This window comes from Anas platyrhynchos, chromosome 1 (assembly GCF_047663525.1).
Source record: "Anas platyrhynchos isolate ZD024472 breed Pekin duck chromosome 1, IASCAAS_PekinDuck_T2T, whole genome shotgun sequence".
In the NCBI taxonomy this organism is placed as follows: domain Eukaryota; kingdom Metazoa; phylum Chordata; class Aves; order Anseriformes; family Anatidae; genus Anas; species Anas platyrhynchos.
In genome coordinates, this window is record NC_092587.1 from 96,647,780 (window position 1) to 96,670,584 (window position 22,805).

At 38.8% G+C, this 22,805-nt stretch overlaps 1 protein-coding gene across 13 annotated transcripts in view; it reads right to left on the reverse strand.

Annotated features, from left to right (window-relative positions):
- POU2F1 (POU class 2 homeobox 1) overlaps positions 1-22,805 on the reverse strand; it is a 117,013-nt gene that overhangs the window by 38,896 nt on the left and 55,312 nt on the right. For 4 of the 13 annotated variants that reach the window (XM_027449376.3, XM_027449375.3, XM_027449377.3 and 1 more), the window contains 5 exons: positions 17,084-17,149; positions 10,199-10,299; positions 7,323-7,376; positions 5,571-5,690; positions 3,694-3,873 (listed from right to left, as the gene is read on the reverse strand). In XM_027449376.3, coding sequence (XP_027305177.1) covers positions 3,694-3,873; positions 5,571-5,690; positions 7,323-7,376; positions 10,199-10,299; positions 17,084-17,149 — 521 coding nt within the window. Of the gene's footprint in view, positions 1-3,693; positions 3,874-5,570; positions 5,691-7,322; positions 7,377-10,198; positions 10,300-17,083; positions 17,150-21,889; positions 22,119-22,805 lie in introns of those variants that run through there. The other 9 variants (XM_072025327.1, XM_027449379.3, XM_027449382.3 and 6 more) reach the window with 6 other exon arrangements.

Sequence of the window (22,805 nt, forward strand, 5' to 3'; positions counted from 1 at the left end):
TCTATGTTTCTTCTGGTTTCACGGCAAAGTTATATTGGACGAACTGCTACTAAAAAAACTCCTCCTACTTCTTGAGGCCAGTGTGACATAGACCTCCGTTCATTTATTCATTGATATTAAATACTCTACTGGTTATCTTTGCAAACTGAGCAGACCCTCCAGCACAGAGGGCCTTACACTGAATTGGACGTGAGTACTAGATGTAGAGGAAGAAAAAAAGAGTAGGGCAAGGTGACTAAAGGTAGAGAAATCTGTGTGGAAAGAGACAAAGAGAGGCTGAAGGATGAAAATACAGGTGGATAAGAAAAAAGAAGTATAAATCCAAAAGCTAGAGTTCAGAAGAAAGTTTTGAAGAAAAGAGCATGGACAGAAATATATGGGTTGCAGGCTTTCCAACACTAAAGAAAACAAATGTAAAGTCCCCAGATGACCCAGTAGATCTCGCATGATTTGAAAAACCACCACGGAAGATAAGAGTTATGTACAAGAAAGAGTACAAATAACAGGACAGGGTATTGAGTAGTGTATTTCTAAGATCAAAGCGAAGGAGAGCTTTTTGTTTAAGACCAAAATATTCATTACACAGTACTCAGCTAAAACACTGCAGCTCTTATCATCAGACTCTTATACTTTAATATGAGAAAGCTGTTTTTAAATCAAGGCCTCAGGATAACTGGTATAAGCAATCCTATTCTCTGCATCTGTCTTGGTAAATGGTATCTTGGCTGAGTCTTGTTTAAATACAGAAATATAATTACGTAATGTAGAATGAAAGTGATACCTCCAAGGCTAATTGCTCAAATAGCCCTATTGGTGCCTCAAATGCATTTGAAATCCAACTTTATTTCTACCTTGGCAAAGTTTGATTATTTCATTAATTGTCTCACTACAATAAATCTCCCACTAGTATCCACGCAAACAATTCCTGACATGGTTTTCCTAGGCAGTTCTTTGTTTTCTGAACTGTCAACTCTATAATACTATTGCAAGTACGTAGAAAGAGATAGACTGATTTTTGTGGAAATGTCTTTTGGTTCTTCCCAAGAAGCTAGCTAGATCAAAGCAATCCAATTCCTACCTCAGCAGAATAATCCACCAAGAAAAGTGGAATATCTTGAAATGAGGACTTTATTCAAGCTAAAATTCTAAATTTGATGCCATTATTTCAAGTTAGATCTTCACTAAATTCCAGTATGTCTGCCATTTTGAGGTTTATACCATATAAACACTGACAATGGATCTGAAAACAAGAAGTTTACAAAGTACTCCAAAACTTGGTACAACTGTTTAGTGATGATTTTGCATCAGCCCAGCAGCAGCACTAACATCTTAACAGATTTCTGCAGCAGATACCTTACGTTAACTGCAGTGCACATTAAAGAAGTCATGCTTGTGCAATTAGTTAATTAAAATAAATATGGTAATCCCCCTGCTGCAGAGACCTGCCAGTTAATCAATTATTCAAAAATCATCAAATAAAATAAACACTCAGCTATTTGTATAATCAGCTATGTGTTTACAATAGCAACACAATGAGGAGCACTGCTCATAGAACCGTGTTGAGACAAGTCAAAAGACATACTGATATCCAACTACAAACTTATACAGTAAGTTTTCCATAATATATTGCAAGCTATGTCCAGCAGCTGCAAAAGTTATGCCCTGAACTTTTATCATAAGAGGAAGCTAGAACAAATCAACAAATCTACTACACTTATATACCAGAATAGCCTATCCTAAAAGAGATTGTTAAATCACAAATTTAAGAACTCAGAAGCCCAAGAAAACAAATGAAACGTTAGTTTGTTCTACTTGCACTACAAATACACATTATATAGTGGCAACTACATGATCACATGCTATTTTTCCATAGAGCCTCATTCAAGCACACAAGATAGACAATGTTCACTTCAGAAGATCCTGTCTGATGGCATATGCTTAATCATTTCAGCTATACACAAAGTCTTCTCAGAAGGCTTTGCAAGTTCTAGAGAAAAACCCAGTGCTAAATAAGTAATTGGAAGTGCACACGTTCTCATAGCCTCCCACTGAAGAGGAAGAACAGGATAGCAACAACTCACGCATGAACAAAAATGACACCAAAAGCATCGACCATGTTGGCCAGGTAAAGGTAAAGCCAGAAAGCTCAAAGTACAGATTTAATAGGAAATTCTAACACTCAGTGTTTCAGTAAAGCAGACCTCACTATCCTTAAGTTGTACACCCAGAGGATAAGAGGCACACGACTATGGATCACTTACATTTAGGTCAAAAGGTTGCATAATAGCAGATGAGAGCTCTGACACATGCACAGAGAGATGCAAGAAACTAGCTGTCAGCTTCCTTGACATGGACATTTTTTATTCTTTTGTTGAAATAAAGTCTGTCTTAAGGCTATATACAAAGGCTTAACAAAATTAAGAGATAGTCTTGGTAACTCAGTTTCCTTAAATGTTATATCCTCGAATCATCTCCAGATCATGACAGTACGCCAAGAGTCTCATCAGACAAGGTCAATACTGGCCTTTGAATCTGTGCTTCTTGTATGGCATCACAGTAGCCTCTGCAGGGACTGCCAGAAGTCAGAACATTTAGACCAACACCACAGAGGGTGGCTTCAGCTAATAAAGAAAAAACAGTAACAGAACCAGGCTCCACAATGGGCTTCACAAACAGCTGTGATATTTCCATTCTTAATCAGTTCTCATCTTCACTTCTTAGACACTTCACCCCAATTGAATGCAAGTGAACAGTCTGAATAGAAAGCATTGGAAAGCCTTTAAAAGCTGATCATGGTAAGAAGCAGTGACCTTGGAGATTACATACCCAACATTGTACAGCTAGACTAATCATACTGAAATATTACATATCAAGAACTTTACTCTCTGGAGAAATGGACCCCAACACTAGCAACACAATCACCTGTAAATAGTACTCATGATGCCTATGCTCTATGTTTGGTTATTCTTGTCCAGAAGCCTAAGCAGTTTCAACACTACATGTGTTAGTTGTTGAGTCAGTGGTGCCTCATTCTCAACACTAAATTAAGCCAATACTGGAAGATTCAGGAGGATCTTTGCCGCTCCTAGTAAGTAGAATTTCCTTGGCAAGCAGTTCGTCAGAGGTAAGAATTAACAGGTCTTTAGCAACAGGCCATAAAACTAGACAAATTCTGACACGACTCATTCTAGCAAGATTTTCTCTAGACAAACAGGAACACTAATATTCTTTGTCACTGAACTCTGAGCATTAAGCACCAAGCCAAGTTAGCAGACTTATCTGTCAAGTCAAGCTGCCTTTTTTCAGCTGTCATTTTATCGTTTGGACCTAAGAAGCATCTTTCATGCTATGTGGATATTTCTTCCCATATCTAAGTCTCAACAAGTGGCATTTCTATGGGCCTCTTTCTCTATCCATTTTTCTCCCCTTCACGCTAACTACAAGGAGCGAAATACTGAAAACACTGCATCTGCTCAGCTTCTGGAACCAATTCAGAAGCCCAGTGGAACTGGTAAGCACCTGGTTTACATTCTCAGCTATAGCCACCAACCTCACAGCTAAGGATGAGCAAGGAAAGACTAAGAGTACCTCAAGGATTCTGGAAACTCATTGAATAAGGAATAAAAATATTACTTCAATGATGCAATTTGTCAAACTCCTTCATTTTCCACCCTCTCAAGCCTCAAGGCTCACCTGTGCAATCTGTATTGGCTGAGATAGAGGGATCTGCGTCATCGGCGTTGCAGCAGAGGCCGAGATGGTGGCACCAGCAGCGCTGTGCTGCTGACTGGCTGAATGCTGCACTGCAGCTGCCAGCAACTGTGCCTGCGCCTGTTGTAGCAATAACTGTTGCTGGGCTGGCGTCAACGTGAGCTATAAATAATTAGAAAACAGCCATTAATATCGGGAACAGCCACTTTAGCTACAGAGTCATTAACTAGCCCATTACTAGTTATATTAACCAGACATTCTTAGAACTATTACTACAGTTCAGCCATTACCTACCCAATGACTTTGGCCTTAAATAAGGACAGCTGGCTACTCAAACACGCTGTATGAATCAACCTACCACAGAACTGACATAAACCAAACCAAACGAACAGAAACATTGGCACTTACTGGAACCCACTGAACCTAAATTTACTTCTAAGTTTTCTCCATAACTCTACCAGGAGGTTCAGGGAAAAGGTAATTAAGTAGCAAGCAAAAGAAAAGAATCAGTAATGCCAGGACTTGAAAGGAAATTTACACCCAGCAGAACAGCAAGTGATTAGCCAGATGAATGAGAAGCAGGAATGCTGGCTATGGCTACTGAACAAACTGATAACACCCCAGCTGCTTCACATTAGCATGAATCCCTGCCATATTCCATCATTTCCATTATGCCCTAAGATATAAGTAAAGAACATGAGATCCATTTGTTTCTCTCCAAGTCTCCCCATCCGCCTTTTTTTTTCATTGTTATTAAATAGAATAGAGTTGGCAACTTTACATCCCTTTCGTTTCCCAAACACGCATTATCTCTGTGAAACAGGTGGCAGCAGTCTCTCCTTTACATGTAAATGAATCTTGATGCCCATATTTACTACAATCCATATCTGCCTAGTCCTAGAGTTCTGTGTTCCACTACTGCAGACATTCATAGAACAAAACCAACATTTTTCTCATTCTCAAAAGTCTTGAAGTTATTAAACCCCACACACTCTATTACAACAGTCTCACTTTTAAAACTTCCAAATATAATTAAGCAGAAGCTACATAGGATGTTCCTTGCAATCTAGCTTACTAGAAAATTCTACTATTGAACATGAAATTAAGATATCATTTCATTCAGCTGTAGAGATGACCTAACTTAACACTTCAAATTATAAGTATATTGCTAGAACTACCCTAAATTCCTTATTAACATGAAAACTCTTAAAGCTGCAAAGCTGATTACATGGAAGCAAGTTCGCTACCCAAACCAGCCCATTCACAAAACTTACTATTTTTTTGTTGCTGTTGATGTTTTTAAACTGACTGAAAGCATTTAGAACTATTTAGAAGCACCAATTAAACACCTATCCTACAATTCCTCCAAAAACTTTGCAAAACTCAAAATCAGTAGGTTAAAATAGAAGGATTGAATAAGCTTAAGGCACAGAACATCAGAAGTTACTTAAAAAGAAATTTATATGAGAAGAGAAAATTAGTGACAGCAGTTCCATCATTTCTGTTCATTATCTTAAACTCAGGTAACCCAGTATGACACGTTCTCGTCCTTGCACGCCTCATTTTAATCTTGCAATAAAATAAAAATTCCTCTTTAAGACATCAGTGAATTCCTGATGTGTACACAGCTTTATTGCAGAATTTTATTTTGGGGAATGCAAACAGTTTGCAACAAAAACAGATGACTGAAGTGTGCTTCCTTGAACAGGAAAATATATTCTAGTCCCTCTTTCACTCCAGCTTCTTCCTATATTAAAGAAAATGACAGTAACCTTCACTGACAATTCTACGGGGACAGCAATAGTGCCATCGTTTGCCGGACAGGAGGCTTTACTACAGTACTCGTGGGTAAATCTTACCCCGGTGATCTGTCCTCCGGCCAGCATGAGCTGGGTTTGGGGTATGGCCGCCTGCACTGAAGGCTGCTGGGAAGGCTGGCTTGGCTGCTGAGAGTCCCCAGATTCTTCATTAGATTTAGACTAGGAAGAAAAAATACAACTCTTTATAGTGTAAAACAGATGTTAATGTATAACACTGCTATCTCAACACTGCACAATAAAAATCTTTCATCTGCATACAAAAAGCCCTTGGGTTTATTTTAAGAGTGGGTTTAAGCAATGGCTCTGTGTGCCCACCATCTCAGCTATGATTGCTCAAATATGTCTGTAGGTAATGCAGTTTGAACAAAACAAAAAGACTCTCAGGTCTTTTGTGACTCTGACATTATTTTCAGATCTCATTTCATTTTATGCAATGCAACTGAGGCTGACACTACCTTGCACTGTAAAGAAAGAAAAGGTTGTTAAAATTATTCATTGCCTAAAATCCTCAACAACGGAACATGGGAAAGGAGATTGTGTTTCCATTTTCTGTATTTGCATCCTGCACCTTTAAGTCATCATATTGTTTGGCTTATAGAGAACTTGTCTGAGAAATCCTCACAGGTTTATCCACTTAGAGCAGAATGCACAGTACATACAGTGCTTCAAAATAATCAAGGTTTAGCATTTAATTGAATGCTGCTTTATTTTGAAAGGTTTGTTGTTATGTTTTGTTTTTTTTTTTCTTAAACAGAAGAAATTGTGAAGACATGAGGGAGGAAATGCAAGTGCATGAAGAGGGGGAGAGAGTTTTATGATAATTAAAACTGGTTATGCAGAACATTAAAATTCAGCATAGATTTGCATATTTTCCACCACCTGTTTTGGGGACTGCAGAGCAGGCTAATTAACATAAAGGCTCTGATTAATTCTGCCAGTCATTGAGCGATAATTACAGCGCAGGACTGTAAACATTCTGCACTGGAGATACAGCCTGTTTGCCAACATCTCTCTCAGGGATGGAAGTTTACCATGGCAACCAAGGCAATTTTCTGCCTCCTTCCTCTCAGAAAGGAAGGTCACTATACCTCCTCTTCTTTCCAAATTGTTATTATGTATAAGTGGGTCCACATTCTATTGCATTTCATGTAATGCACTACCTACGTCCTTTAATAACAAGCAATACCGAAACCAGTTTTCAATAAAACTATGTCCCTTGCCCCTTAATATAGTACTGGGAAGAAGTGGCACGTTAACCAATACGCTGAAGTGTTCAGCATCATAAAAAGTTTGAAAGCTTTGTTGTCTCACATACATTATTAAGCAATTACTTTGACTTATTTTGAAGATACTGCATGTTGTTTACACAAGCAATCTATGCTAGCCATATTACACAGATAATGTCATGTTATATTCCTGTATTCAGCTACCAGAAATAGGGACAGTTTACGAAGTAATACCTGCTATGTTTAAAGGAAGTGAAGTGGAAGAACATGAAATACTCCTGGAGTTGTACAGTTTTCACGATACATTACAACACCTGACTGAACATCAGAACAAAATGAAGACCACTGGATGTTCTAACTACCTCCGTTTCTGCATCCTTACAACCCTAGTCCCAGTTTAGAGTTGTGAAACTACCATCCCCCTGTATCTACCACTTGCAAGACCTATCAAAATGAGAAAACAGAGTAACATATCAGGGGTTCAAAGGTATCTCTGACAGGACCAACAAGTTGTTTAGAAGGCAGAATGAGAGAAGGATGAACAGCAGAAGGAAGCAGTCTTTACCTGTACATTTAAGGACTGAGCAGCAGCCTGTAAACTTGTTCCAGCGAGCTGGACCTACAACACAGTGCAAAAATGGAAGTGAAGTAATGTTGAATCCACAGAAAACAGTGTAAGAAGGAAGTACCCACCCCAAAAAAAAACTGCCCCAAGAACAATGCCTGTCCCTCTAACACTCGAATCACTGAAATATGGGGGATGAGCTTCAGACCAGAAAAAAAATTAGATGTATATCTGTATGACTCAGTGTTATTTGTCTACCTCTTGTGGAAGGTATTCCTGCCTAGGGACCCAGATATTAAAGTGAAATTGAGAAGAAACAGAGCATTTTGGGGGTGGACACCCTATTCATTCTGCTTGCTGCATAAAAATCCACAGTTCAGGGGAGGGTGCTAAGCTCTACTCATCATCCTGCTAGTATTTCAGAATAGGTCTTTCCCTAAATATGCACACTGCATTCACCCGCTTCCTTATACGACAGAGGAGCAATCACCTGCATAGCACAAAACCCACAGCAGAAAACTCTTCCACAGATCAACCTGACGAAGTATTTGCAGTCCTCAGCCACTGAAAAGACTGTCTCAAAACAGAGGACTGGAAAAGCTTCACAAAGGTGGTATTGATCTAGGTATACTCAAAACTTGAATTCAACGTTTGTGATTCACAGACAGATCCAAAGTAGATCTTGCGTTAGATCTTGTGTTACCAGCAAAAAGAATCTGATGTTTCAGAAAGAGGTTTTTAAACACTGGCATTTTATCTATAAGAAGGATTTTCTCTGAATAACAAATGCTAAGTTTTTATTTACTGAAGACTGTTTGAATCAGTTTCTCCTTGTTTCTACCACCACTCCTGCTACAAATAAGGAATTCCATGTAATTACCAACACTTTCAAAGGTCAGATTAACAGCCTGTAGTGAAGTCCATCTCTAACCACGTTTGAAAACCACAGCTCATTGGAAAGCCAGATAACACAAGAAAAAAATAGTCAAGATGCACCACTCTGGCCTCTATAAAAATATGTCCACACATAACATACATCACAAATGTGTCAACAAATGTGTAAGCACAGGAAGGAGAGTTTTAATTTAACATACTTCAATTTAAATTAGTAACTTGAGTATTTGAACAAGCAACCCTTAAGAGTCACTCTGGAAGTATTTCCTACTGCTATGGATGAAATCCTACTAGACTTACTAAGCACGTTCTATATGAAAGCAAACACTCTCAGAAAAGCTTCTCCTCACCACAAGGAAAGTACCAGTTTCCAATTAATGTAATCTGAGCTTTTAACATGAATTAAGAGCAGAATAATAAATAATAAATCTAAATAATAATATCCTATTGTCCAAAAGAACAGACTCAGATATTTTTTTTTAATCAATTACATAATGATAAGGACCATAAAAGACTAAGTGTATCACACTCAGGTACAGCCAGAATATTCTTGAAAATCTCTCTGAATACAGTCTGGACACCCCTTCCACACACATTCTCTAATTAGGAATTAAATTGCTCCTGAATAATGCCTATATCCCAGTATTTTGTATTGGTCTGGAGGAAAGCAGCATGTGTTAAGGCTGAATAACATCCCACAACGAGCAGTCATACTAAAAGAGGATAGCCAGTTTTTGAGTACCACACACCCACAGGTAAATAAAAACAGTTGAGATTTTTCTTTGAACTAGAGTTCCGAGAAATTAATCACTTTACCAAACATGAAGTTACAAAGATCCTTACAACTGTTTAACTAAATACATTTCCAGAGCAAGAGAAAGTATTGCACTGAATAAAACTACTGTCCTCTATCAACAAAACAAAGCCTAAAAAACAACCAGCCAACAACAACAAGCCCCCTAAAAACTCTTCAGGACAGCTCTGTCTCCCTGTCAAACACATAGTGACAAGCCACAAATGACAACATAGAAAGCAAAGCAAGTTCCCAACATCAGCCCAATCATGCTTGTTTCCACCAACATCTTTCCTGCTTTTCCATAGGCATGAAATGCAAGGCCAGGTTATGCTCTTTTAGGATGGCATAAAAGCTTCAGTAGCTCAATTATACCGCAACAACCGTGCAACCCCAGACCCCAAGCATTCAAGGTCAGCCAATTATCCGCAGTATTTTTAAACTTCAAACTTGATGTCAAGGAAGGGAAAGAAATTAGGACATTTGTTTTCATATATATAAAGTGTGATCAGGTTAAAAAACTACAAATACACCCCTCATGCTCTTCTTCACCTAAGAATGCCCCATTTTGCTTCAGTCTACATCTAAAGATCCGCTTTGATTTCCTAAACACAGTACAAGAAGAGGGATGGTAGTAGAAGCTATATACTGTCTTATACACAGGTACTTTTTCTTTAAAAAAACTTTAAAAACTCACAGAACCATATATGCTTAGTAAGTTCCATCGTTTCATATTTTTAGTTACTATGTAAGAGCTCAGAAGGTTGGAACATAGCGCTGACTACCCTTCAACACCATTTTTGTTTCCCTCGCTAGGCAGTGACAGTTTCAGAGTCTTGGCAGCTGCTGGGCTAACGCAATCCTTTAGCAGAAAGGCTAAATTTGACCTTACATTTCAACTTGGTATGTCCATTAACAATTTTAAAAAATATACTTTAGGCAGTTACAAGTCCCAAATAGATGCTTTCTGGTTCTCCCCAGTAGCTCTCACCCTGACACAGTCCACAGCCTAATGCAATGAAATGAGTGCCACAGTAAAAACTTTTCCCTGGCTAAGCTACTTAAGCATGTGGTGTGCCCACATATTCCTTTACACGACTACCCATTATTCAGAGAAAGAGAGAACACAAGAGAAGTTGTATTTGTACCTGCCTGAGTCTCCCTGACTTTGAAATGGGTCTTCTCTTACCTGATGAAGGTGCCCAAGGAAGGCCTGGGCCTGGGCTGTAGAGATTGCTCCTCCGACAGGCACAGGCTGCTTTTGAAAGTCCAGGCCATTTGTTTGCGTGCCTGGAGGAAAAGAGATATGAACTATTAGCTATGATGTTTACTGAAAGAGAAAATGATTGTACTGATACTTACATATATTACATTGTAATTAGAAAACACTCAAGAATAACAAGAATTTAACTGAAAAATAGGTTTTTAACTGAAAAAAACTGTCACTTCCAGATTTTGATAATATACTTTTCCTCATCTGAACTGAATCAGCTCCATACTTTAAATTCTTTAAAATCACCTTCCCTACCCCATGTAAACTGTTATCTCCATCATTCTTTACCATGATTTGTGAATCAAATGGCTGCGTGCTGATACGGTTGAAATGTTTCAGTTCTGCATACACTCTCTATTCAGTACCTGAATACAATCTTTAAGTTCAAAAAGTAGCAAGAACAAGGTTCAGAGATAGTCCCCTTTCATTCAAGATAGAAAAATAACACGTGAAGCAAACAGAAGTACAATGTACATAGCAGTTATGGGCAACAGTTTATTGATAAAAGACCTCTCCCCATTTTCATGAATAATTGTGCAGAGCTCTCATGCCATAACTGACTGTGCTTACTTTTGCTCATCCACTTGCATGTAGCTACAAACTGATTATTTTCCTACATTTTTGTTGTCTTCTTCCAAGACATGAAAATCCTCAAACTATCCCTAGGTAATCATATTGTGAGGAAGACAACTGAGCACTTTCTCCACAAGAATCAGAGAACTCTCTTCTGCAAAGAGAACCATAAGCTATACTATGAACTACACAACTATAAAATTCAAAGAATCATTCTGTGGGGAAATGATAAAAATCAGTGTTGGGGACTACCGGTTCTTTATGGTGGGTATTACTACCTACCATGGCTAACAACAATAAGGAAGAACGAGTTTGTCAGGCTGTATGAAATTTCTAAAACTGATGATGCAATCTTAAAAAAAATCAAGTGACTAAAATGAAGTACAAACAGCTTTAGACTTGCATGTTCATATCTTCACAACAGATCTTGCTCATTGCTTATGGACAGGTGTTCAACTAATTCCTGCTTCAGAACTCTTTCATCATCTACATTTTTTCCTCTGCAAAAACCTAGCTTATCTACTATGCAAAAGAGTCACAGTCGTTAAGTAACAACGGGGGTTTGCTATCCCTTAGAAATATCTGCAAAAAGCAAGGAGGCACAAAACCTGATTATGAAAATACACTATCCAGTATTTTACACTGCAGTTTTGACCTACAGCTTACAGAAATAAAATTCCAAAGATGAGGTCACAGTTCAATTACATCCAGATATAATGTAGACAGTCAAGCACCCATTAAGGTGCACCTAAGGTGGCCATTCAATGTGTGTTTCTTTTGGTGGAGGTGGTGTGAGGGAAGACCTGATGAACTCTGTTTTTCACTCTGTGCTTTGGACCAGGTTTTACAGACTTAGAGAAATCTATTGCAGCCAAAGATCCACAGACAAGTTAAAAATACTGAAATTTCTAACTACATAAAATTATTTTGCACAGTGAATCTAAAATTCCAATTCAAAGTGCATGGAAAGACTTATCACTGGCCTGAACTGATCATGAATATGAGTCAGTTGCATTTTGCCACAGAAAGTTAGGTAAGAAGATCTGTTGGAAGAGCTAGACGAGTTATGTCCACTCTTTTGAGTAAACTGCAGAATTCTCAATGCAAAAGTGGGATTCTCTTAATGGGAAAATGACTAGGTCAATATAAAAAATTAAACTCTGATGAACAGCTACTGTAATTCAAGGAAAACAATCTACAACCTCCTAATTTAAACAGATGCTTTGAATCAGTTTTTTGCAATCTGCACCAAGGAATCACCAAAAGCAGGGAAAAAAAGAAAATCTAGTGTAAGGCAGGTGTTTCTCATTTCAATCAAACTTGCAGGTTTCAAAAAAAGTGACCCATTTCCGAGCAAACTACCTGGAACCCTCACCTTAAACAAACAGATGAGGTTGTTCCAGTTAGTTGTCTTACAAAAAGAGCTTCAAATCATGATACCATATTAAAAAAGCACCGCTACAAATGCGAATAGAGATGCTCCAAGCTGGCACTTCTGCCAACTCTTGATATGGAGACTTGAAACAAGCCCTATAGGTTTGACAGTTTTGAACAAAGCAAGTTAAAAGGCTGAGCTTTAAAATATTCATTGGTCCCAAAAAGCAGTTTAGACAGGTACTAAGAGAAATTAACATTTTCTTTAAGTCAGTCCTTGAAGTACTATAACTCCTTCCCCCCACACCTCCCAAATTTCAACTCCAAGCAAAAACAAAAACTAAACCCCACCTGTTCATACTCTGTGCTACTTGCACCCTATGCTTTCTTTCATAACTGGAAGTAGTGTCCCTTTCCCCTTTGGATGAAGCTTTCGTTTTAGAAGGAACGCTACTAAGGTTGCTTGCATTTATCACAGGATGCCTACATCTTTTGAAGAACAGCAGGGAAAGTGAACTTTGAGTTCAGGATACAAGAGGCTTTGCTCTTAAGGTGCTCCTAAGGATGTGACAGCATGCCTGTGGAATCCAAGAAATCTGGTAAGGAGACTGGAAAATGAAGCTATCAGAATCAGAAGGCCAACACAGTGCAAGGACGTGGAAAGACCGGAGTGCCACTTTGCTCAAGATGAGTTAAATGTAAAAGAAAATAATATTAAGAACATGGCAGATGGAATCACAAGTACTGTGATTATAATATAAGCATTTACATCTTTTCCATCTCCTTCCTAGCTCTCACATAACTGCCAGAGCTGATCTAACAGCTCATCAACACCAAAAAAAGTGGGAGTAGAAAATCTCAGTCTCCTATCTCTGTTTCCAGATACATGATACCTGTTCTACCCCTTCTGATATTTCATGGACACAACAGTAAGTCAATTCACACTGCTAACTGAGTAGAAAACTATTCTGGTGAATTGTTCCTTTTCTCTTTTGGACAAGTTAATTCATATCTCACTGAACTGGCAAAAAAAAACTATCTTAGCTTAGGGCCTGATAAGCAGCAGATGATGCAAACAAGGGGAGAATGGAGAGTTGGCAGTAGGCAAACAAGCCTCCCCCCATTTCCAAGTTGCTGGGTTGCAGCAAGCACTAGGATGAAATTTCACCCTTATAGCCTGAGTCCAATGCAACTTAAGCACCTTTATATTCTGGAATAAATTTAGTCATGAAGTTACCTAGTTCAGGGAGCCGATTTGGATGAAGACTAATATAGAAAGTGCAATTAATTTTCAGATGAATCATATCTTTGAACCATCTCACTCAGTGCCACTCCAGGGAGAGGAACAGAACATGAACTACTGGGGCAGCCTGAGCTTGGATTAGTTTGTACTGTCTTAGAACTATACCCTCCAGAAGACAAACAGGACTAAACAGAGCAGGAAGGAAGCACTGCATCAGCAATCAGAAGAAAAACATGCTTTCAAAATCCTAAGACAACAATCATCAGAATTTAGCCCAATCTCACAAACTGCCCAAGAAAGCAAGAGGAGAGAAGAACTACAAGTCTGGGGAGATGTGGAATAAGGTGCGAGAAAGGTCTTATGAAGGGACAGCAAGCAGAGAGAAGGAAGATTTCCAAACTAACTTGAGTGGGTATCTATCTGCACTGTGCTCTGGGAGATGTCTTCTAGTACTGGCATTACATTTCCCCATCCACACTGTGAGCAAGACAGATCCCCAGTACCCAGAATTTGTTGATTCCTTATCCACATTACTAATGAAAAGTTTAGTAGCAATATACACCCAGCATGCTAGCAGTTCAAGAATATTTCACAGTCCCTCTCTCATAGACTTTCTTCTTCTGGAAACTGGAAATTCAATTTCAGAAAATGAGGCAAAGCAAACAAGAATACTTAGAAACCTTCTTTCAAATACTACACTTAAATTTTATTATTTTGCTGCTATGTCAATGCATGCCCCAAGGCTACAGTTTTCAAAAGACATTATAACTTTGGCTTTCATACTACTGCATTCACACAGCATTTTAAAAAGAATATGCACTAAACAAGAAAAAAAGTTGAATTGTTCTGGAAAATTTTCCTACATAAAGGAATCAAAAAAGACTACCAGTTTTCTTTAAGACAAAGTCTTACTTTCTCTTTTTTTTTTTTTCCAGTAGATACTAGATGGCCTATCCAGCCACTGCTCAAGGTTGGAAAAGAGTTGTGTGAAAACAGCTGTCCAACAACTTTTGCACGCATTGAGACTTTGTTTTTAATTCATCTGAAATATGGGTTACTTTTTCAGATCCTTGCATGGGAAGTCAAATTAACACACAAAGTTAAAATCTGTTTCAGGCATTTTATTGTGACTAATTTCAGCGAACTTCACTGTGTTTTCTAAAGAATGTTAGAAATACAAAAGCCTCATTTGTTAACTTTAATGAAACTTCATTATCAACTGAGAACTTTTGATGTTGTCATCTTTACCAACGGTAACTGTATTTTTATTCTCCTTCAAGTGTTTGCTCTGCCCAATTCCATATCCAATAGCATTTTCTCTTAAAATTTTCAAGTCCCATCAGCTCACTGCACTGAAAGCAGGAATGATCCAAACAAACAGCCACTGAGGATCAAGAGATAGACGAGCAGTGCTTACACAGTAGACTCAAGTGATTTATAAGTGTCACCAGGAAACAGACAATTACTGAAAAGCCACAAAAATCAGAACTCTGAGCATCCATAAAAATAATCTTCATGCATGTAACTTCAGAGCCTATGCTCCCTAGACAATCAATGGCACTCCCCCTTCCTTAACATCTGACTTGACTTCTTCTCACTAAGTATGCAGAGCCCAGAACCAAAACCAGAAAACCCTGATCAGAAGCCTAAAATTACTTTCCATGAGTATTGCTTTAAGGGTTTAACATCTGTCAGTTGACTAACACAACTGATGCTGGAAACCCCAGAGAACATCACAAAAGTTATTAATAACTACCTCCAGTGGTTTATGAGCACTATATGCTTGAGAACAAAACAAAGACCACAGAACAAAGGGCCCTCAAAATTCCAATATTGTTGTAGTCTGGGTAACTTTAGAAAAATAGATCACTAAAAGTCATGAAACATATGAAACGAATGACTGGGAACATTTAAGTTACAGAAGCAAGGTTTGCAGAAGGTCCAAACGCCAATAAGAGTCAAACATCGGTAATAAAGTTACTGTAGCATGATAATATAAACATTACATTGTAATCCCTTTTGTAATAAAAGCATCTACAACAACTCTTCCTTTCTTTGTACCATGACCACCATCCCTACACTGACAAGTATGTGCCAAGGGCAGCAGAGCCAGGGTTCTGCTTAAAGCAGGTGTAATACTTCTGTGACAATGGACCACCTCCAAATAAACCAAGTCCTCCTGAACAGCTCAGTTGAGGTAGAAATGCTAGTTAAAGCTGCACGTAGATCTAAACTTTTGAGAAAGCATACTCAGGGAACTGAAGTCAGACAGAGCAGCAAGTCTGAGTTTTCTCAGAGGTTTATACAAACCCGTCAGATACAATGATTCAATAAAAAAGGGATATTTAAGACCATTGTTCTCCTGATGGTATGATTATGAAATATTTCTAGCCTGTACATTTTTGAAATAATGCTATAAATCATGCTAAAGGAGTATTAAATAGATAATACATCATTTTTGTACATGGAAAGCTATTTGTAATAGGGGAAGCACTAAACAACTGCAAGCATAAAAATAGAGATGTCAATAAAAAAAATACATTGGTAAATGAGTTGAATTCCTTTTGACTGACCCCATCCATGACAGAAAACATCCAGCCTCTGAGATCAGCATCAGGAACATTCAGTCACTGTTAGCTGTATTGAAATCTCGTACAAAGAATGAGGAAACACCAGCATAAAGTAAATTGCTAATTTCAGCACATCTTCAGAGTTTAAAATAAAAATTATTGAGCAAAAAAAGGAGGAAAATAATTCTCCTCACATAAGGTAACTAAACTTCTCTTAACTCAAGAACAGGTTCCTTCCTATTACAATTTTCTCTCCCCAAATGCTACCCTGAGCTCAGAGAAGATTTTGAGTTTGATAGAACTATTTACTGTCCATTCAGAATTGTCATTTCTTATTTCTAAAATGAACCTTAAATTACCTGCAGAAAGGAATTAAGGCATGAGATAGCATGACTGAGTTATGGTGACTTAAACTTCTTTAACGGCCTACAAATTGGCCACATCGTGATGATGTGCCCGAAGGTACAATGGCCCCAATACAAAAGCTACTCTGTCCCAGACAAATTTCAAGGTTCTGTTCTAACACATGACAACATTACAGAGAGGACTACTAACAGTTTTTTAATGTTGAGGAGTTACGCATTCTCCCTTTGCCTTGTTCCTGAGAACTGCTGTCACTTGAATAAAGTCTAAAAATGGAAATAAGATTAGCCAATAGCCCACATCTGCCAGGGAAAACTTCAGCCCCAAAATAAATGGAGGTTAGAGGTGCCAAAGATACATTCTGACAGGAAAGGATGGGATGACTTATGGAGAACAGTGCCATGAGACTTTCTGTAACATCAGAAGCATTACAAATACGAGGAAGAAGGAAGGGGAGATTGTATACAAATATTGATAATGTGTGAGTAGGGCCTGCATAGAGCAGGACTAATGATTTGTTTTCAGCATGGAGACAAGCAGCCTTCTCAAGTCTCTAAAAACAGTAGGTGCAGGATTTTTCTGGGGTGTGTGTTGCTGTTCCTGTAAACTGGTAATGAAATTTCACTTTTCATTTCATTCCAATAGAAAGTATCTGTGCACTGATTCAGCATTTCTTACCTGTGTTCCCATCTCCACTCTCCATCGATGGTTTACTGGTTTCTGACGGATTGTTCATTCTTGAGTCTGCATTGAAACAGAAACAAAGATGAAGTAACACGAGCAAAAAACACACAAACCTATCTATGCTTCCTTGTCCAGGAGACACACAGAACATCTGGGATTTGGTAGGTAGTTTACCCTAATTCAGCTGATTTTATAATAAGAAATGAACAGAAGCAGAACACAATGCTGCAACTTCCAAATAAATACTGTTCCAACATTTTGTGTCATTGTGCACGTATGCGAAAGCATAGAATTGAAGGAATAAAAGACAGCATGTTGGAAGCCAAGGATAAGTAGAACTTTATTGTAAGTTCAGTGGAACTGAAAAGCGAGAAGGAAAAATAGTTAAAAAGGAAGAAAACTATGAACAGATTCAAAAATACTAGGTCTGACCACCAAGGCCTATATTCTCCTTAAACCCTCCACAAGAAAAAGAAAATTCAGGCAACACAATCAAATAGATACCATTTACGTAATTCTTCATTTTTATTTTACAGGAATGTCACCAGTATTATTTGGGATTCCCTATATATTCATGCAAAAACCTTATGAATATGAAATATTTCTCTTCCTTCTCCCTGTAGATCAACCTATTGAAAAGTCTGCTCTGGACCTGAAAGCTTGTCAGCTGAGTACAGTGCAACGGAGAGGGCCTCTCCAGATGGTAGGCAGAGACTGTTTCCATACATAGGAATCCATACAGATGTTCTGCGTACAGCATCAGCTCCACAGCTTATTACCCCCTCCTTCCTAGCTACCAACCATAGTGTGTCACATTATTGCAAACCAAATCTATAAAAAGAATCTCAAGACAGACTAGCTCATGAAATGAAGCATAAGCAAATCCTTAAACACATTCTTCCATTCCCGTAGCCTGTTAAATACAAATCAAATGACCTCAAAATTAAGTCGTTAACCTCAGGATTTCTGTTGCTTTCTAGGTGCTTAAAAAGGTTACCTCTCTCATCAAAGCAGTGATTTCCAAAATACCAGTGGCCTGAAGAGGAATACAGTAACAGCAAGAACGCCTGTATCTTTCCCCAGGTATTTCCAAGACTCTTCATTGCTCTGCAGTCTGGGAGAGTTGCAGGTGAGAAGCCAGACTATTGCCATGTGCTACCATACCACCTGCTGCTGCCCAGAGGAAACCAGTGTCCTCCTCGGGATATCAGAACCATGGGCAAGGGCAGAGGAGGGACACATGAATGAACCAAACAGAAGACACATGGACAGTGTCTGAATGAAAACAGGAGTCACATCGAAGCTTGCCTGGGCGTATTGATTAACTAGATGTGGAAACTAGTTAGAAATGCAGCATATAAGACAGAAAAAGGCAGAAGATGTAACATTTGGAAAGACTCCAATATGTATTGTTGTCTTAAGTCTTAAAAAATGTAAATATTTTTAAAACTAATGTAATTTTCCACATAAACAATTGATACAGTGGAACCAAGTGGGGCCTAGAAAATCCAGCGGATTGTAACAGACAGGAACCTGCCCCAAGTTAGTTCAGCCTCTCCAGAGTCTCAACTCTTCTTTGCGAGTTCCTATGGCTATGGATCACATCTTTAAGTGTCAGCTGTGTGTATACCTGATACCTCAGCTGGCCGCAGACATACTCCCTTATAAATGTTACTCTTAGTACAAAGGCAAATGCATTAAACTGCCTTTTGGAACAGGGAGTGAGTGAGGAGAGCCATTCCAGCTGAGCACTCCTGGCCCACATATCAGCAAAGGGCTGAAGTTTTGCCCTGATTTCCACAACCTCTGAGTAGGTAAGAGGTTGATTCAAAGAAGTAAGATTCAAGGTAAAAGTTTGCAGCCTAGACCAGAGCTCTGCTAAGGCCGCAGGTACAGAACCTGCTGCTTCCCAGCTCCTCACGTTGTCATTTTACACATTTGGATAACGTCATACACACTCCAGAAGCAGAGAACACAGTTCCACTGACTACACAGGAAATAAGCTTTTTTCATGTTGGTTGACAGCTTAGATGGGGCTTTGAGCAACCTGGTCTGGTGGGAGGTGTCCCTGCCCATGGCAGGGGGTAGGAACTGAGCGGTCTTTAAGGTCCCTTCCAACTTAAACCATTCTGTGATATGCCACTGCCTGCTGATGGGTCTCAAAAAAGAAATAAGTTATGGTTTTATTTAGTACCTATGTGTACCTTGAGTTTTTTGTGGTAACAGCACACTTATTTGAAATGACTATAGGTAACATTCATTTAATAGCATTGATTTAGTTCCTTGACACACAGGTGGCTATTGAAATGTTTTTTGGTTCAGAGAACACTTGAATAGGACACTTCTTTTGGACACAAACATGAAGAGTGCTCATCCAGCAGGAACATGAGCTTATAAACCCAATATACCCTGCTGTGGAAAGTAGGCTAACTTATGGGGCTGTTTGATGTAGGATCTCTTTTTCAAACCCACAGCAGGAGAGCCTGAGCTCATGATAAGACTGATCACAGAGGGGAAGAGCGCAGGCTTTCAACAACATAGGAGCCGCTTGCTGAACACCTTTGTAAAGCTCTTGAAGAAAAGCATGCAGCACCCTGTGCTACTACTTTGTAGCAGAAACCAAAGCACTAGGGCCACCAGGCAGGATAGCCATTAACCAATGGCACCTGGAAGGGGACATGTCTGTCCCCTCATCAGGGAGCCAAGCTCTGCACTGACTCTTTCCTCTGCATGAGTATGCTCATACAACACATCTTCCTGCATGACAAGCAGGTTGGTTCAGGACAAAGGCAGAATTGTACAGGCCCCTTTCCACAAGGCGAGACATGTTTTTCTGCCAGGCTATAGTGTAAAACCAACCATTTAAAAAAGGGGTTCCAGTGTTTGCTAGTACTAGACATACAAATAAAGTTTACTCAAGTAGCAGAAGTGTGTATAAACGACAAATAATTTACTGTAAGGATTTATCCCTGACAAAGACCTCAAAAGCTGTAATTGTGAAAAAGCAGCAAGTTGGATGAAGAAACATCTTTCTAGTACTGCTCATGTTCAAATGAAGGATAGCATCCATTATTCCACCAGCTGACTGCTACTTGTTCAGTCTGTGGGCCTTCTGCATGTAAAGCATCAAGAACAATGCCGCTATTTCCATTGCAAATGGTATGGCATACATCTGAAGCACAGAACTGCCACCAGCAGAACAGACATATTCCTGCAGGATACGAAACCTACAGATTCATTATCAACAGAGATTATTTGCTTTATATATACACTCTTAAGTTCTCTGCTTTAAAGTTAAAAGAATAGAGACATGAAGTGGGCTAAATATATACATATAAGATATATATGTGTGTGTATATATATTAATAAATACATATATTTATTATATATATAATTATTTTATATATATATATATAATAAAAAAAATCATAATGCCTTCACCTTTTCTTCTTGCTTTAGACCTTTCTTGGGTTTCAAATAAAGGCCCTGGGCTACAACTTAGCCAACATCATCTCAAAGTAAACTCCACAGAAGGAAGGATCGAAAGCAGCAGGTGCATGATTGAAATCAAACTCTCAGGAGTGATTCCAGTCAGTACTGCTGCTCTGCTAGCAGCAATGAGCCACGCTTTCGCAGACCCTCAGTAACATTTCAGAAGGCATTCAGAAGAAAGAAGCAGACACCGGACCAACATGGACTACTAGGAACTGTATATGCCTAGCAAAACAAAATCCTAACACAGAATTTCTCTTGCTATATCTTTTCATCCATATGAGTGAAAGTGGCTAATACTCCATCACAGCCAGCAAAAATGTTTCACTGATGCACATGGAAATAAAACAAAGTTCAATGTGAGTGCACACACACACCGAAAACTCTGCTGGAGGTTTAGAGTAGATTTAGAGTAGAAATTCATTTTCAGAAAACCATTTCATGTTCAGAAACAAATATTCATGTGTCTGCTTTAAAATTAAAATAAGAGTGCAAAATTTAAAAGTAAAATAAGAGTGCAAAAATGCACTGTTTATGAACATATATAATGCAATTAAAGAGATCAGTATAGTGAAGTTCAGGGAAAGAGCCTTGAAAACAAAACCTATTGCAAAACTAGAATGATCTTTTTTTTGAAAATAACTTAAAAATACATTTAGAAGAAATTATGGCATGCCTGTTCTGTAGTCCTGATGGAATCTCAGCTCAGGAAATACATTATCCCAGTAACCTTAGGCACAGCTTGCAACGGTATCAATGGCAACCACTGTGGACTCCACCTTATTTTCTCTTACGCTTGAAGAACCCTGCTATTACATTAAAAACACACAGATATAATATACATTCTGTTGGGAATGCCTCAGTGCAGCTAGTAAATTCTTCGAGACTGAGACCCCCCTCTTTCTTATTTTAATGCTCTGAAATTTCAGATACACAGACATGCAAGTCAAGTCCTAAGTCTCAATGTCTGTTAAAGGCTAAATGCTTCTCAGATTGAAATCTGAAAAGCAAAAGGTCTGTATTAATATCATCCAAGCACAAGCTTAACTGCAAATTTCTTCAGTGCAGAGGAAAAGAATTCTCCTGGATCGAGGGAAAGTGGGAAAAAAACAACACGTTTCCCTGGTATAGATACATACAGCGTATACATATCATGCAGCTACTTGCTGCCGATTCACTGGTGAGCTTCAGCCTTGCAAGCACCTTCTCTAGTCTCTGCATATGTGATTAAGCCTCTATGCATAGTCAACCTCACACCCTCTATTTCCATATTAAACGCTTATAAGAAAGAGCTGAGCTGGTACCCACCTAGAACGTAGTCACTGCAGTCCAGCATTGCTGTGGTATCCTCTACAGGTTCAGACAGTCCAAGGAAAGGGAGAATGGCAATTTCTATCAAATCTACACTACTGCTCTCAACGGCACAAGAAAGGGAGTGGGGAGGTGGGGGAAGAAATACAACTTCAGTTACACCATAGCAATCTTCAACTGAACAGGGAAACTTCAGTTGCTCTGTGGAGTTTTAGTCTCTCCTACTAGCTGTGTCTGACATTGTCAAGGCGACTGAAGCGTGAAAAGTTCCCCTTTTTGTAATAAAATAGAAACAAAGATTGCAGCTGGCAGTTTCCATAATGAAGCTTAATCAGTATGCGCCTGATTAGGGCCTTATGCAAATCTCCCCTCGTTAGCACAGCAGCCAGCACTTTGAAGTCCATGAACAATTCATTTGCAGAGTACACTGAAAGCGCTCCCTGCATAATTTAAATCATGGTATAAATATTTATCAGCTCATTTGCATATTAATTGGCAGTGCATGAAGGGAAAAATTATCTCCTGAGTGCCAGCATAATAATTAGGGAACAAAATGAAATTTCTTCCAATAGCTTGGCTTCTCAGCCCTAACTCGAGCACAGTACCACAGGGGAGCAGGGAGGGAAGAGAGACAGAGTTCTGTTAAAATGCCACTGAAATGACACGTACAAATTAGAAACAACTCTACAGACTTAAGCACCTTTAATCTTATTCCTGCTGGCAACAATAACTTCAGTAATAAAGGGGATTTGGAAAAAGCTTTCTACACAATCCAAATAATCCCATGAAAACAATTAGCAAGGTAGAAGCCGAACACAGAGCTGTCAAACTGGTGCTTGCACATCTGTGTGGCGTTTTCCACATCGCAACACGGACTGTCACAAGAAGGTCCTGGGCAGGAAAGAGGAATACC